The following is a 17,116-nucleotide window of genomic DNA, read 5'->3' on the forward strand; positions in this document are numbered from 1 at the left end:
ATTTTTATCATTAATACATGAGACATTACTTAAGTGCAAGTTATCTTCAATGAAAAAAACAGTCCCTTAGAGCAAATATTTTCCCAAGCTCTTTGGCTAAAACACTATGGTTTTGAATCAGGAAACGAAGACTATGAGCAGCTTCATGCAAGGCAATTCCAAAACAATGAAAACTAATGCAAATTACAAACAAAGAAGCCTGATAAAGAAAGGAGAACTGTACTGCTCTTCAGGGGTTTATAGACCATAAACAAGATGTCTTAGAGAGGTATCTGAAGAATTGTAATAGGGTCTTCGGGGAGGAAAAAGTCATCAACTTGCAAGTTACCAAAAGCATTTGGCAGAGCTACTCTGTGTGTGTAAAGTTTTCTGGGCTACCAAGGAGATTGACTTTGAAATACTTTAAGTACTCCTCCTAATAGTTTCTCAGAATCATTATTAAAAAAAAAAAAACTAATAAAAAATCCTTAAACATCATTAAACTGGTCCAAAGTTTGCAATTCGCCTTATTCAAAGGAAAACATAGCACTTCAACCTTATGAAGTGAGTTATAGAAATGATTGTTGTATATAGCAAGTTCTGCTTTCATTTAAAAGACTTCTTCAATTAATTAATTTGCCTTTTATAATAACGAACTAGAAAAGTTTCAACAAGTGTTGAAACGAGTTGAGAAAGAGTTTCTCAAAAACAAAAACAACCCTTAGCAGGCACACAGTCCCAGTCATTTCTGCTGCCAAGCGAGACGCAGAAGATGATATGCTTTTCCCTTGCAGGAAACTCTGTTCCCCACTGAAGTTTCTGTTGCTTTCTGGAATCTCTTTTGCCGTTGCCATGTGCTATAGGCACAGCACATTTGGCATCAAGTACAAAAATTCTATATTACAAAGCACTGGCAGCAAAATATAATTTGTTCCCAATGTCCCTGTTAAGATGCCTGAATCAGAATATAAATTCAACAAATACTTTTGATGTTTCACTTCACATAAGATGTGCGACCCTACTATATTAATCATTTTAACACATGCTCAGAAAATGCTTCCAGTAAGTAGTACAAACAACGTTACTTCACAACTCTCACAGAAATGAACGTATAAATAATGGAGGAGTGAGAAGGAAAATGAAGCCCAGCCAGATGTTCTTGTTGTAAGTGCTCATTCATTTTCTTCTCAGCTTTACTCCCTGCATATGAGTCAGCTTCAGTCAGAGCCCAACTCCCCTCGACCAGAAACGCCTGAAGTTGCTGCTCCCTGGGAATTTATGGAGCGCGATTGCTGTTACGGCTCAGTGTCAGCCTGGAGCCCTCAGACCATGCTCTTGAGCTGGTTATCCCGGCCACCACACTGACAGCGTATCTGTGAAATATCAAAACTGGGATGGCCTGGGGAAAAATGTCTTGAAATTTCTTGGGCTACGTATGATACCCCTGGTGAATGCCGCTGCTTTTCTTTTAGGACCTGTCTCTGCCTTCTCCACAGCACTCGCTGCCTGGCTCGCACTTGCCTTTTTGGTTGATTTGATGTCTGGTGACCTGGGGACCTTGCCAGCCGCGCTGCAGGCGTTTCCCTTCCCCTCGCTCCCTGCATGCAGCCCTCCCGTGAGCCGTCTCCCGAGCGCTGGGCCCCAAACCAGGCTGCAGCCACCATGAGCCACCACAGGCCTCAGGGGCTGCCCCTCAGCCTCCAAGCGGCCGCTCTCAGCAGGCCCTCAGGAGCTCACATCACGCCAAGGGACACGCATCCTTATCTGCCTGCTTTGCCCCAGGCCATAATAGTTGGCTCCTCCAGCACTATGGAAAAGGAGGAGGAGGAAAATATAGGATGAGGTCCACAGCAGTCAGAGAAAGCAGGGAGGACAAGGGGGCAGATGGCCACCAGCACGGGAGAGAAGATTCTTCAAAAAAACAAAAAACAAATGCCTAAATAGTGACCCCATGTAAAATAAGGCTCATCCTAAGCGCTTACCTTCGATCTGAAATATACTCACGTGCCCAGTTCATTTAGGCTTAACAAAAGCCGTATAGATGAACCTGCACACAAATGCACAGTGCCTCATGTAGCATGGGTCATGGGAGATGCAAGGAAGGGCATTCCACCTAATTTTCGTCATTCTTTTAAAATACACATTATACAAACACACAGCAGCAGTCTGCAAGAGAATCAACTCCTACAACCTCTTTAAAAAGTTACCAGCGCGAATCTCTACCTTGCAGGTAACTGTTTATACTGTTAATAGATTTTAATCCCAGAGTTGTCGGAGGCATAAACATTTATCTTAGTATTTGGTAATTCAAAACCGTGGTCAAAGAACCCTGAGCCCTCATGAACACAATCCACATCCCTCTGGCCCCAAAAAGCAGCAGCAAAGCAACCAGCCCCCATAGAAGACAGGGAGAGGGAACTAACATTCGACAGCGTTTTCCTGACGGCAGCATCAACAACGCCAGCGCTTTGGGCTGGTGCTTCCCGCTTTTCTGGTGGCTTCACAAGGGAATCGGTCACCTCAGGCACAGCACAGACAGGCTGGGAGTACTCAGTAAAACATAAAACCTGCTCACATGTAAGGGAATCTTTATAAAATTCCAATTACGGCTGGCTTGCTACTCAAGACTCCCTAAGAGGCAAGAGAGGCTCTCCGAGGCCTCCGCTAACACAATTACAACTCCTTTTATGAGTAAGCATATGCTAGAAAGCTGCATTTATTTGGCCTACGTATTTAAAACTGCTCAAAAGGTTATTGTTTCACAAAATCTGGATCACAAATTACTACTTATCTTTGCCTGTCTCTAACAAGGAATTATATTCACGGTCATTTTTAATTCCTCAGTGATTGACTTCTCAGTAATACAACGCGCACTACAGCAGAGAGCTCTCATTTACATTCTGCTTTCTTAAGAAGTATCAGACATTTATGCAAAAAAAACTCTCAGATATATACTATAAATAAGCAGCAAATGCAACCCCCTGTGAAACCTAACAAGCCCAACACCAAAAGCTTCTCAAGTGGTTAATTCATTTCTACAAAAAAAAAAAAAAAGAAAGAAAGAAGATCGTCTTATTCCCACAGTTTGTCACCATCATGTTTTAATTTCAGAATCAGGATCAAATTATGCAAGCGATGCAAAACTATGAGTGATGCAAACTGTCAATGATGCTCACTTTTCACAAAAGACGACATTTGCCTCCACAAAATAGGTACACAGCATATATTTCCAAAAGTGCTGGGGATTTTAAACAGTGCTGCCACAGTTTAGAGTCTCAACTTCAGCTGAATTTATTATTTCAACACACAGAATTTACACAAACCCTCCTGGTACCCAGAATCCCATGAAATCAAGGATGTCAAAATGCCAGACTGTCTCCTCACACCCTCATATCAGGAGGAAAAAGCCCCTGCTCTTTCAAGGGTCCTCTGAATTATTTTCCCCATTTAAAGATCATGAGATCCTAGTTCGATATGCAGCAGCCCCTCTAAAAGAGGAGGATTAAGATGCAGCTGAAGGGATGGCTCAGCTGCATCCTTGAAGCTTACCCAGAGAGGCACTGCCTCTGTGATGGGGATCCCACGCAATAGCTGCCATCTCCCAGCCACTGAGCTCTCCCCGCAAATATTTACCTGCTGCGATTTCCTGCAGGTGCAGAGCACTTATCGTCATCTCTCCCAAAAAACCACAATGAACTCATTCACAAGTAAGGATGATTTTTCTTTTTTTGAGGTATAAAACTGCCTCCGTTGGGTAACATAGTAGTTCCAGATAGATGCAAATGGGTACACGCAGGCTGCCAAAACAAGAGGCAAATCCCAGCGCAGCCGCCGCGAGGCTGTTTGCTACCTGAGTTACAGTCAACCACCCGCCCGGCAGAGCACAGGGAAAGGGAAACAAGTGGGGACATAGCAATAAACCTTGACAGTAAGATCTTTAAAGATGCTTTATTCATCCCTCTGCTGTTCAAGGCTTTTTTTTTTTTTTTTTTTTTTTTTTTTAAAGATAAAGGACTAGAAATTAAAACTCCCTTTGCTGCTTGCTCCTGCAGTAAGGACAGGACTAGATCAATATTTGGAAGAGACTGTATAAAGGAAACCATCTCCATCAATCTCATCCCTTCCCCTGGTAAAGGTAATTAATTTACACTTTCTCAGCGAATGTAATTACTTCTACTTCACACTCACTGTTCCTCTAGGAATGGCCTAATTGGCATTTGCTATGGAAACCTCCACAGCTCTGTGTCGCTGAAGAAAGCTCCTCTCCCGACCACGTCCCCGCGACCCCACGGCGCAGACGGGCCCGTTGGCACCACGGAGCGGGCTGTGATGGGCCACATCATGAGCCGTGGGCGCCCCTTGGGGCCAGGAGCCCTTCACCCGCGCCCATGGGGACAAACCAGCGCCCACGTCACCAGCTCGCCCCCGTTTGGGGCAGCCTGCCCGCCTCCTCGACCCCACGGAGCCGCAGGAACAGTGGGAAGACTCCTCCTTCCACAGGGACCCGGCCAGGGCAGCGGCATCCCCCTGCATTCCCATATCCCACCACGCTGGGACGGGGCGGCTGGGAAATTCAGGAGGCGAAGAGTAAGCTACATATAAAACCAGAGCAGGACACATAAAACATAAGTACTGAAGCCAAGGTTTTAACCAAAGGCATTAGGGAACCAACCACAACTGAGCACTGGTGCCAGGATACCATTAATAGGAAGAACAAATGCTTTCCACTGCCGCCCATGGCAAGAGTCATCTATGCCGGGCTCAACCCTGAATTTTTAGTGGCAGCAAATGTTTCTGTGAAGCCTCCTACACTTTTCTGAAGTCTGGGGAAATAGTAAATAAAAATATAATGAAATTAAATTTAAAAAGGTTGAATAAAATATGTAGAATGCTTAGAATATCCCTGTGCTTGCAAAAAATGTCTCTCAGTGACTCAGAAACCTGAATTTGTTTTTCTAGGAAAAATAAAAAAGAAAGAAAGAAAAAAAAAAGAAACAGTAAAAGTAATTAAGCTGAAATGTTAAGAACTGTATTGATAGTTTCCAGGAAGGAAAGCCTAAAATAAACAAAGAATATCCATCCACCGCACACATATTGATGAGAATAACAAGAAAATTCAGCTAAGTGCAAAAAAACCCACGCAAACCACTAACCTCCCCGCTCCCTGAGGCGGCCGCTGCCGGAGGAGCCCCAGCTCACACAGCGCTGCCCGGTCTGGAGAGGGGACAAGAGGCTGTTTGCTTTGATTGTGGCATTGTACAGTTAGCAATACACCTACAAAATTTCTGTTCCCATTCTACACCCGTAGGCAAAATTAATTTTCCTTTCAAGCCTGAGTAATGTCTTCACTATCCCTTCCCTTTATTGCAGACTGAGGAGTCACCAAAGCGACAGAAGATGGGTGTGTTTTATTACTTGGAACATATGGATCTGTTCACATGAGTCACAACCACATCAATTAAAAAAACAACAACAGAAAAATAACAACAATAAAAATACAGCCGTCCCCAGGCGTTAGCCATTTCAGGAAAGATTCCTGATTTCTGGAAAGGTTCTGTAGTTCTTTCATGATGCCTGTAAACTCTGCTGCCACCACCTAGTACCATGTGCAATGGGGACCAGCCACAGCTGGAAGAGCTGCCCTGGCCTGGCCCCAGCCTGGGGAATGGCCGCAACATGACTGAGGTGGCAGGAGGACACCAGGGAATGGCTGCAACATGACTGAGGTGGCAGGAGGACACCAGGGAATGGCTGCAACACGGCTAAGGCGGCAGGAGGACCCTGGCTCTTGCTCCCTGGACGTGCGGCAGCTCCTCGGGCCAAGCACAGCACCAGCAACATCAGAGTTGCATCCCTACAATGAAGCAGAGGGCTGCGCTGCCAAGAGCTGCTTATTTGTCACTTATTCTACAGCATTTAGAGAAGGAAAAATATATGTTGATAAAAGCAAAAATTGGGATCCTGTGATTTCCAAGCCTCTTTCTCCAGGCTAGGCAATTCACGCCAGACATGATACCCATCACGTTTCACTCTTGTCCAACAGGCACCCCACCCCAGCCTGGCTAGTCCTGCATCAGCATCAGTGCCTGAAAGGGGCTCACAGGCTGGCCATGTGCTGAGGAGACACCAGGTGCAGCAGTCAGCTCTGCTGCCCAGCACTTTGCCCCCAACAGGCTTCCCGAACCCTACAAGAAAATTTCAGGATGCTGCAATTTTAATAAGTTTAAAAAAAAAAACTTTAAAGTTATATGAGGAAACAAACAACTCAACTCCAAGTACAACACACAGCCTTGCTGCATAGCTCAGATCAGAGTTTTTGGTAGGCTGCACCAAATTTAGGGAAAGTGCTCTAAAATTAAACTGCTTAGTTTTAGGCAGTGTAAAATCTGACTGCAGGTAAAGTTAATGCCGGGTGTAGATAGACACTTTTTGCCACTTACATTTGCACAAAGGAAATGAGGTCAGTATTCATAGGAATAGACCATATTCAGGCAGTCTGCTTTGCTCCTGCCCTGCATAGTCAGCCAGTCACCTCTGTTATACTTGTCTGTCATGTAACAAAAAGAGTTGGAAGTAAAATAAAACAGGCACCTACGAAGCATGGAAGAAACACTTGGAGCACGGACGTTCTCTCATTCACTATGTTAACAGAGCTTTCCAGGAGGCAGCCCAGGACAGTGCTTCAGTGCAATGGTCTTTGGGTAGGAGTGGTCTTCAAAATAACATCTCAGTGATTTGAGAAATTAAGACCTGACTCAGACTACGGCTGCTATGACTATGTGCAGAGTCAACATTTACGCTAAAAACATACGGAAGTGTGCAGGAAAAAGAAAAAGGCTATAATCTCTACTCATGGAGCTCATATACCTTTCATTTGGGAAACAGTCATGAAGTGCTCTTCCTTTCGGACCTCAGCTCCTTCTCCTAATCAACCCTCTTCCAATCTCCCTTATATTTCTTGAGTAGGTAGACTAGTTAGCTCAAATTGCATAAGGGCTACCTGGATAACAGGAAGAAATGTCACTGTCTGGGTAACAATCAGTATTCTCCACACAGACTGCAAGTATTATACACCTGAGTCTCACAAGGACATTTTGTGCCACATCTTGAAGGAAATATTGCTCTTCATTTGATGAAAGACAAAATGAGCTGCGTACGTGCAAATTTATAGCAATGAAGTTTGCATTCATTACTGTAATGAGCACAGCATAAAGCTCATAATCAACATTTATGACAGATGTTGAGAGGAATCCAAAGGCAGAGAAGGAATACGTGCACTTGTCATGCTTGCTGATAAAGATCTTCCAGTCCCTCTAAAATAAAAAGCAAGAGGCAGGACTTTTTCTTCCTACCAATCCCCAGTGCATTTCAACATACAAATGTGTGAGCTTGCGCAGCATTCCAGGTATAGGATACATAGAAGCACAACGTTTTCCCCTGCTCATCCAATAAAGGCAGAAGTTACAAGAACAATTACATCCAGGGATCCCGGCAGATAACTAATTAAATCAAATTCCTTTTCTGTGCAGTAAGATGAAGAAGAGGAAAGAAAGGAAGAAAAAGATCATATTTTAACAATTCATCACCTGAGACTAAGTTAAAGCACCAGAAAGCACTGCCTGCAGTCTAAGAAATCAAACAGAAATAAGCAATAGTTAAATGGTATCTTGTCAAGTGAAATGCAAAGCAACAAACGGCTGCTGTGAAAGAAGAAAGAGGTAACTGGAGGTTTGTTTCATTCCAAACCCACATGGGGTGGTGAGAAGAGCCATGGAGCTGTACCAACATTATTGTGAATGAACATTACCAAGCCATCAACAGTAGAAACAAGTCCTACCTTCTGGTAACCTGGGAGCAGCATGGATGGAGTTGGGGTCCCCATCTTCCTCGGAATGGTAACGAAAGAGCGTCTGTGACTGCTTTTGAGTTGATTGACTACGGTCCTCCTTTAGAGCAACGGGCGGAGAGGTTGTTGCACTGAACTTCACCTTAGGGAAAGCATTTCCTTCGCGCGCTTCTCGGGCGGACTTTACCCAACTCGGCACTGTTAAGTTCACCTCTTTCAAGCCCAGAAGCAAGCTGTTCCCTGGGTCTTCTTTCCGAGCATGCTTCTTTGCTTTCGAGTGGGGAGCTCTTTCTGGTTCACTCCTCTCCTTGTCCCCTTGCTTGCCCTTTGGTCTCCTCTCCAGCTCTCCTGGGGGCCTGGTTGTCCCTGGACGAGGTGTGCTGTGCTGCTGAGGGGAGCTTGTAGTTACTGGGGCCTCCTTACTTGTCACTTGCTTAGGGGATGCTGCAGTGGTGCGGGGCACCCTCCTTCGCTCACTCCGTTCTGTGGCACTGCTAACTTCATGGAGGAGCTTAGGCGCTGGCGTTGTGGCCGTTGTTGTGGTTTCCTCAGTGTACGGATCAGTTTGAGCTACAGAGGAAGGAGCGATACTGACTGGCGGGTAGTCATAATCCTCGCTTTGCTCTTGGCTGATGCTCTCTTGCTCCAGGTGGGATGAATAGCTCCTGTACTTTTTTGGAGACTCCACCTGGGTGTTGTCTCCTTCTGGTGCCTCCTGGTCATAGCTGTACGGGTCATCGTAGTGCCTCTCTGGTTCGTTCTCCTCAGCATCCACAGGGCTTGCAGTGTTTAAGGCAAACGCATTGCAGTCTGGAAGCTGGTAGCACATCAGTTCCCCGCCAGCATTCGGGCAGTGACAAACCTTACACGGAGGCATGTGGAACGTGTGGCCTGCTACGTATTTTTGGCCTTCATGGAGGCACCCTATCCTGCCGCACTGTGGGCACCCATCAGCTGGCACCACAGCATCGATGCAGTTCGGGGGCAACTCTGGGCACAGCATGAACTGGCAGCTGATCTTGCCTCCTCCCTTGGGGCATGAGCACTCAGTGCTCCCGAAGTCCACGAAGTAAGACTGCCCTTCAGGCACTTTGCCATTGACGAAGCCCACGTTGACGCAGTCGTAGTACTGGTAGCCCTCGCACGTGCAGCCGTGCTGCAGACACGTGGCGCAGCAGGCCCCCGGCTCCAGCACCTCCTCGATACAGTTCTCCAGGGGCTGGCACTCGGCGCCGGTGCAGTCCTTCTGGGCACGGGAACTGCCCGTCCAGAGCAGCACGAGGAGGACGGTGCTCATGCCGTTCAGCTGCGAGAGCTGGTGCCCATCCATAGTCTTCCTAAACAGATAGGGCTTCAGTCCAAAACTTGCACACCTAAGGGCTTCCACCCCGTGAAGGCTGTAGATTCAGCTTCGAATCCAAGTTACCTTTTTTGATCCTAGAGTTATGAAAGAAAACTCTGTTAAAGACTATACACAGCACGTATCCTGTTAAACATTCTTTAAGAATTGGGATGAAATCCAACATCTGGAAACCCAAGTATAAAATTAATCATAATGTCTTCCAAGCATTGTAGGCACTAAGTTTGGGAGTTGCATGCTTCCCTCCACCCCAACACCTATTTCTGAAAAGAAAGACAGACTGTGACTGTTCTTTTTAAAATCTCTTCCCTATATAAAAATAAAAGGAAGACCTTCATACTTCAGTGCCTTTTTGTTCACCATTCTTCTTTGCTAGCAAAAGATAGGTTTTTTTTTTGTTTTTCAGATAATAAGCAAATACACAGTTCTTCCTGTGAAGAGGCAAGTTTGGGATACTCAAATTTTATAGATATTTAAGATATTTAATCTTTATTGGGATATTTAATTACAAACACCTGAATGCTGAAGATCTTTCTTGGCCGAAACTTGACCTTGGCACTTTAGAATTTGTCTGTATACATCTTAACTCAAAATAAGATAGGTTTTCTTCTGTCTTTTTCCCCATATAGCAATCTTTTACATTTTAGCATTTGGATGTGTGCCTCAGTGATGCTAAAACAGGATGTCTTTGTACGACACGGTTACCGTGTGGTTAAATATCCTATCAGTTATCCCATAACACATTTTAGAGGCCAGATCCTCAGCTTGTAGCAACTGGCACCATCCTGCAGAAAGCTCCTGACTCAGAGAAGAATCAACCTCATACGCACCGGAGCTACAACCAGTCACCAACGGGCATTTACTGCAGCTGTGGGCCTGCCACCACTGCCAACCACATTTCGAGAGCACTAATATTACTTTATAGGGAGTTACTCTACCATGAACAGAATATGAATAAAAAGATGTGAATTGACATAATTAATATTCGTTAAAATGTGCTGAGGAAAAGATGTTTGTGTTTTAATTATTAAACCTTTTGACCAATGAAAAGTTTAAGAGTTAAAGCAAATCAGCTGTTCTTATATAAAAGCAGGCTCAAACAACTACACGTTTAATGTGGAAAAGCAGATAAAACAGAATAAAGTCTGCCCTTAGTTTTATAGAATTAGTAGCCTGATTATTTTTCCAGAACCCCTCCCATCACCAAAAAATAAAGACCCTAAAACATTTATCTACAGAGTGAAATGTGTTCACATCACCCCGAACAATGCACCACACACGAACCAGGAACGCTGCCAGCGAGCCCATTCACAAAGAGCACCGCTCCATTCAGCGCAGCCTTCCAGCAAGTGTGCTGAGGCACTGCTGGAAAGGGGCCAGGACGAGGGGAAGCGTGCCTGTTCTGATAAGATATGAACACACTGTACTAAGTATTTCCTCAGTTCGGCACTGGAATTCCAATTACTTCAGTATGTTATATATCTTCAGTACATTATGATTCTTACTCAAATTAGTAGTAAAAAAGTACATTTGTATATTAGTACAGTGTCCTAAAGGATACCAGCTGAATGAAAAATAAAAGCAGGAATCACACCGATGACTTAGAAGAATCTCTTTTTTTTCATAACTGCTCTCAAAGCTAGGATATATATAGTACAGAGAAGAATTTTCAATACACAGTGCTGAAATAAATTCTTAAGAATCCAGCCTGGGAATTAATAATTCATCCTGCTGTCAGCAGCTTTCCCAGGTAATCCAAATTCGTAATTTATCATGCAGCTGTAGCTGGGAAATAATGAATGGAAGGACAATTAAAAATAAGCTACTGCTGATGGGCTCTCCCAGCAGCCGGGACACTTGGCCACGGGACCTGCGGCTGGTGCCTCCTGGCTCCGGTGCTGCCGGCCCTCATCCCTGGCACCCACGCGATCGCGGCCCGGGCTCTGCCCGTCTGCTCCTTGCTGTTCTCGAGCTACCTGCTTCAAAGGGAAAAGGCCAAAATGCATACAAATTATTTTTCACCTAACACCACCACCACCTTCCATACCAACAGGTTGTCTCTCTTTTATTAGAGGCTCCTTGCTTCTGGTGTAATAATTTCAGCAAAAGTATCTCTTTCTACTCTTCACTCCTGTAAATCGTCGTATTTTCCCTGTGCTTTCTCCATCTGTTCCCCATAACCATTGCCCCCACCCAACTCAAACTTGCCAACCTGTATCTGTTGCTACTTCAGCAAAAGAGCAAAAAGGCTTGGAATGAAGCCTGCAGACACAGCTAAGTCCTACGGAGAAAATGTGTCCCTCCAAACAGAACGTGCATGAGCAGCCTGGCCCATGCAGCTCATGTCCAAGCACCTCTGGCCGCGAGCCCTTCCTGGATGCTGAAACGATGCTGCAAAGACAACAGCTTGTTTACATGTTAATGGCATCACGAGCTGTCAAATAAAGACGCCTATACCAGCTGGGAGAAATGCACCATCTCTGGAGGATAGGAGCTTCACACCAATATTATTGCAAAAATTTGTTTTTGTTAACTATTTTAATCATTTTTTCAGGGTCTTTTCAAATACCTGTGACATTAATCAAGGATTTCACCTAAACGAGAATCAGGTCTGTTTACTCCCAACTCTGTCCTTCAGCAAGTCTTATTAATTCCATTGACTTTTGCTACACAGTTGGGTGGGATGTCACAACAGATTAAGCCCTGCACAACCGAAATAAAGGTCTTTCAAAGGCTCTGTTGAGAGTTTTTTGGAACTCTGCAGCAAGGTAACCCAAGTCTCACCCCAAGCCTTGTGCATTGCTTCATGACCCAGAAAGCTTCAATTTATGTCTTTCGTGGAATTTGCTAGCCTGCCCTGCTGCATATCCTGCTCGGGCTTGTACCAAGCGCTAACCCTACTGGTTTGAGTGGGGCTGCACGGGGCCAAGGTAGCTGCTGCGAGCACTTGCACACGGAGTGCCCAGCAAGGGAGGCCAGCGCTCCCCGTCAGAACTAACACCCCCAAAGTCAACAGAAGTGAAACTGAGAGTTAAATCAGCATCAGAAGTACAGGCACGTATCTTCACAGAAAAAGAAATAAGAATGCAAGAATTACACTGCAAACTCAACTGGTATCTACATGGCAGGAGATCAAATGTCAGCAGCAGCAATCATCAAAACTATAACCTGCACTGGCTGAAAAACGCCATGTTCCTGTCTCCTGGTAGGGGATATGGGTGGAAAAAAACAAGATTGCAAAAATGCTTATTTAGATTCAATTTAGAGCCAAAAAGTTATAAATCTTGACATTTTTGCAAAACAATATACTCAGAAACTGATTTACTTCAATCAAAGTCATAACAAAGTCAAAAAGAGAAATATTGACTTAATTAAAACAGTTCAGCTGTGTTACTCAAATGCTGATGAAACCAGTGTGTTCGCACACAACACATAGATGTTAGAAATGTGCAACTTCTTTAAACTAAAAAGAGTATTTTACTGGGAGATTTCTTTCCAGATGGTTTCACTTCAGTCCTGAACTGGAAAGCTTATTCTAGGCAACCAGAGGTGACAAGAGGTGCTTTTCCTCAAAGATTTCATGGAAACATCATCCTTCCTTGTGAAAGCTGTTCCAGGGTCCACAGAACAACGACAGAAGGTGAGCATGTGTGGAAGACATACGACAGGATCAAGAGCATTCTTTCAAATGTTCAGTGAAGAAAAAGACAGTCATTTATAAATAAAAAGCAATAAAACAGAATAAATTGATCCCAGCGTAGAGGACAGCATCTGCACAAGCTTCCTCTGAAGTCCAGCTTTGAAGCTGTATCAGCCACCGAATCAGCTGCAGATCCATGCACGCGAGCAGGTTTAGGTGCAAGTATTCCTTGTTCTACCTCTCAGTTCCTCCCTAACTCACCCTTTGCCAGGTTAGTGCCAGTAAGAACAGAAGCGCTGGTTTGATATTCACCACCTTCTTCCGAAGAGTGAGCAGGGCCAGGCACAAGCTTGGCGCAAAGGAGAAGCTGCGCGGTCGTCCCCGCACACACCAGGCCGGGGAGGACACAAGTGCCCATCCGCTAACCTACCCTCACGCTTCCTGAGCAGGAAGGAATAAAGCTGTTGCTGCCACAGGCTGTGGGAGAGGACCCAGGGCACTTGCCACTTGAATCGAGCGGGCTCGCCAACCTGCAGGGACCTGCAAGGCCTTCCCCGCTCCCCACAGCGTTACGCGCTCGGGCAGGCTGAGGTGCGCGGCCGCCTGCCATAACGCAGCGCCTTTACCAATCCTCTCCCCGGCCAGGCCCTTCTGGGCAGCAGCTCTTAAATGGCTGTGGCCACTGCTTCAAACTGAGGGAGAAAGGAGGGAAGGGTCAGAAGGAAGGATCAGTTTAAGAACAACTCCCTTTAAATGTAAGAGGAAATGGAAATTGGTGAAAGGCTTTTCTTGCACGCGGAACAGAAGCAGCCTATAAGGCTGGCCTGGCCGTGCCAGCCCGGGATTAGCTCTTCCGCTCACACCCGCACAACCTGGAAACTTGCGATCTCGCCCAGCGCTGGGAGAGAAAAGGCCTCCACAGTCCAGCTCTCTTCATGACAGTCAAAAACTCTGGGAAAAAGAGTAAAGCAAACTCCGCAAAGGCACATCCCCCTGCTCTGCAGGCCCATGCACGCAGTGTAGGCCCCGGGACACTTGAGGCTCCCTCCGTTCCCCAGTTGTCCTCCAGGATAGGATACTCCAGCCGCCTGCTCATTCCCACCGTTTCTCAGAGCCCACGTGTGCGCAGGGCAGCTACTCACTGTCCCCAAGGTAAACAAGCCCAGAAGTCTCACTCCCACTCGCTTTCTTGATCCCCTCTCTCCATTTCTCCCCACTTCAGTTCAGCGACTGCAGTGCTTTTAAAACTTCACAGAATGCAGACATTCAAGTTCGGGGTTTCTTTGTTTTCTTACTACAATGTTCTATTTTTCACTACACCTGCCAGAACTTTGATCCCCTCAGCCCTATCTAAACAGTGACAGAATCATTAATTTGGATCTTCTTCTGGGGGGAAATACGTTATTCGGAGCACTCACCAAAAGCAGGTCTGCTCCACTTCTACATAGCCCTTTTTGAACAACTGAAAAGGGCTATTTCCTCCATCTCTACCATAAAATATGAACTAGACAAAAGCAATCCTATTATTCAATGGAAAAGCGATGCTTCCTACCTTGTAGCAGCCTTTGGAAGTAACCAACAACCATTTTCTCCAGCACCAGCCTGGAGAAGATACCAGCCACACCGCTCAGCACTGCCGTTCAGGAGAACGGCAGCTCTTCCATCACCCAGAGCCTGAACTTCAGCATTAGAGCTGGAAAGCTTGATTTGAGACTCTCCAAAATACCTCACAGGGATTTGAGTCGGACAGCTAACTTCAAAGGAGTGTCAAAATGAAGTTTCAATATATAATTTTGTAGCAAATAATTTTCTGTAAAAGTGTCCTGACCTTGTCACAATTAATAGTGAAATTCTTGCCACTGATGAGAAAACAATGCTGATTTTACAGGTCATATTTTATAGTCTCTTAGTATTTTTTGCCACACAGTTTGTCCGTGACTTTTATACACAGCTCTGTCAACAGACCTCTTTTGATCCATAATAAATATAGTCGCTCTCTACAATCAGGATCATCCTAGGAACAGTCTGCAAATCGTGATATTTTCCCCTGCAAACAGAGAATGATCTGTAGCAAAACACTCAGAACATCTAAGATCAAACCATTTTCTTTTATGACTCAACAGCATCCAAATCCATCTCTCAAGAGAGTAAATGTGCTCTCAGTAACCAACTGTAGCAACAAACCAACTCCTTTCATTAGCTGTATGCTGATGCACAGCTGAGAAAATACATCTTCTGCTCTCCCAGCTGCCCGAGCGCACCTAGCTGAGACTCTCACGACAGTAGGTGAACTTATGTCCATGCATCCTCCTCCTGCTGGCATTCTGGCTCTTAAATAAATAATACATAGAGACAGCAGACAAGGCCATCATGTCCTTTGTTCCATACAGACAGGGCACTCTCTGCTCTATTCCTCTGGATAAAATGGCAAAAATGAGAAAAAAAAAAAAAAAGAAAAGAAAAGAAAAAGAAGAGGAAAGTCTACAAAGCTACAAAGCTCATTCCGGTTTGTGGTTGAAATGCCAGCTCAAATTTACTCACTATTGTTTGCAATTCTGCTCACGTTTTGGAGGCATCACTCACAGGTCACTGTCTTTTTTACCTCCACTCCATATTTGAAGGAAAATACCTTTGCTTCGGGTTGCTGGGATTACATTTTCTTTCTTAAAATAATCTTTCACAGAACCCGTCATTTGCAAAGTCTTCAGCCCTATATCTATCTCCAAGCACATTCTTATTGGTGGAATCTTCCCAGATCATCTAATTAATGGTTTTGAACTCAGAATTTGAATTTGATAGCAACTCTGAGAATTTACTCTGCTGTTACCTGAACAGAGTTTTCCTATTAGAGGAAGGGAGAAGAATAAGTAGCACAAGTAGAAACTGCTTCCCTGGTTACCCCCTTTACTTCAGCTCCACAAAGAAAGGCTGGGTAAGGATCCAGCCTTGTTACTCCACATTGAAAACAGTTCAGCTAACAAATCTGGTTGAGAAGTAACCCAAATATTGCTTGGTATGAAGGGGAGGGACTTGGGTTTATTTCAGCATTCACACACATACAGTCTCCTCACTCCCTGTCTGCAACTGTGGCTTGTTGACAAGAGTATAGTAAGTGAACTAGATGTACCATGAGGGCTATTGTCAACTATAAATTAATGAAGACCAGGATACCACAACATGCATCGATGATGATCTATTCTTCAAAAACAGTTTTCTTTCATATGGCTACAAAAGAAGAAAAAGAAAAAATAAAAGAGCTCAAACCAGGGTTATTATATATACACCAATTAAATTCTTTAACTGTAGCATAAAATTATTATTTTAATGGAGGAAAAACTAGAACATTTGGTTTAAATGTTCTCACAGAAATGTTAATTACTACAGGCGTTAAACAAATGGAAATCAAAGCCTACCATTTGTTGAGCACTTTGAAAAGTTTTAATGCAAAAATGTGCTGGAAAGAAACCTTCAATTTTTCCTCATGAATGAAAGCAAAATCCCTGAAACTGAAGCCTACATCTATCATGCTGCTAATCAGTCAGCAGTCACAGATGTAATCCATCAATCAAAACTACTCCTGCACAAACTTTCCATAAAAGATAATGGAATTAATTTGGTTCATTGGATACCGAAATGCAAAAAGATGCCTGCTCTGCTCTTTCAGCGTGGAACCTATCATTCAGAAACAACAACAGTGCCAGATGTAACTCATAGAAGTTACCCCAGCAATTCCTCCCATCTTCCCCGCTGTGCTAATTCCTCAGTGGTCTGCAGAGATTGCGAAGTGCTGTATAAAAAGCATTGAGTGTTGCTGCACGACTCCTGGTTTGGAAAGCAACCTCTCCTATGCTTCACAGGATATGCATGAGCCTGGAGAAGGTTTTACTCCTTGCTGGCCATCGAATCCGCAGGCAATGGGAGAGGCAGGCTGAGGACCCCAGGCATCCAGCACACATGGACTATACGGGACTGTTCTACTGCATCTACTACTGCACACAGCTGCATGAACTCAACTTGACCAGGTCAACTTCTGCCTCCTATGGACTGACAAAGTCAACGTCTTGCCAAAGATATCTGCCTGGGCTGTCCTTTGAGCCCTATTTACCCTCCAAGAGATGACAAGGCCAGTGATGCTGCTTCAGCTTCTAAATATGAAAATTTAGAGAAGCATTTCAGATAAGACAACGTCATCCACATTTCAGATGAGACAGCTTCATTCAAATTCACTTATGACTAACCTGAAGAGATCTTAAGTTATTTAGAAGTCACCATAAATGAAAGAATTGACTGG

At 44.6% G+C, this 17,116-nt stretch overlaps 1 protein-coding gene across 1 annotated transcript in view; it reads right to left on the minus strand.

The window, feature by feature from the left end:
* FBLN2 (fibulin 2) overlaps nucleotides 1-15,604 on the minus strand; it is a 67,605-nt gene extending 52,001 nt beyond the window's left edge. The window contains exons 1-2 of the mRNA XM_088522866.1: nucleotides 15,556-15,604; nucleotides 7,817-9,262 (exon numbers count right to left, since the gene is read on the minus strand). Coding sequence (XP_088378992.1) covers nucleotides 7,817-9,155 — 1,339 coding nt within the window. The 5' untranslated portion in view covers nucleotides 9,156-9,262; nucleotides 15,556-15,604. The remainder of the gene's footprint in view (nucleotides 1-7,816; nucleotides 9,263-15,555) is intronic.
* Nucleotides 15,605-17,116: the final 1,512 nt, after the last annotated feature.

Source organism: Tinamus guttatus, unplaced genomic scaffold, assembly GCF_059628265.1.
Source record: "Tinamus guttatus ecotype Peru unplaced genomic scaffold, ASM5962826v1 Tinamus_guttatus_pri_ptg000169l, whole genome shotgun sequence".
NCBI classification, from domain to species: domain Eukaryota; kingdom Metazoa; phylum Chordata; class Aves; order Tinamiformes; family Tinamidae; genus Tinamus; species Tinamus guttatus.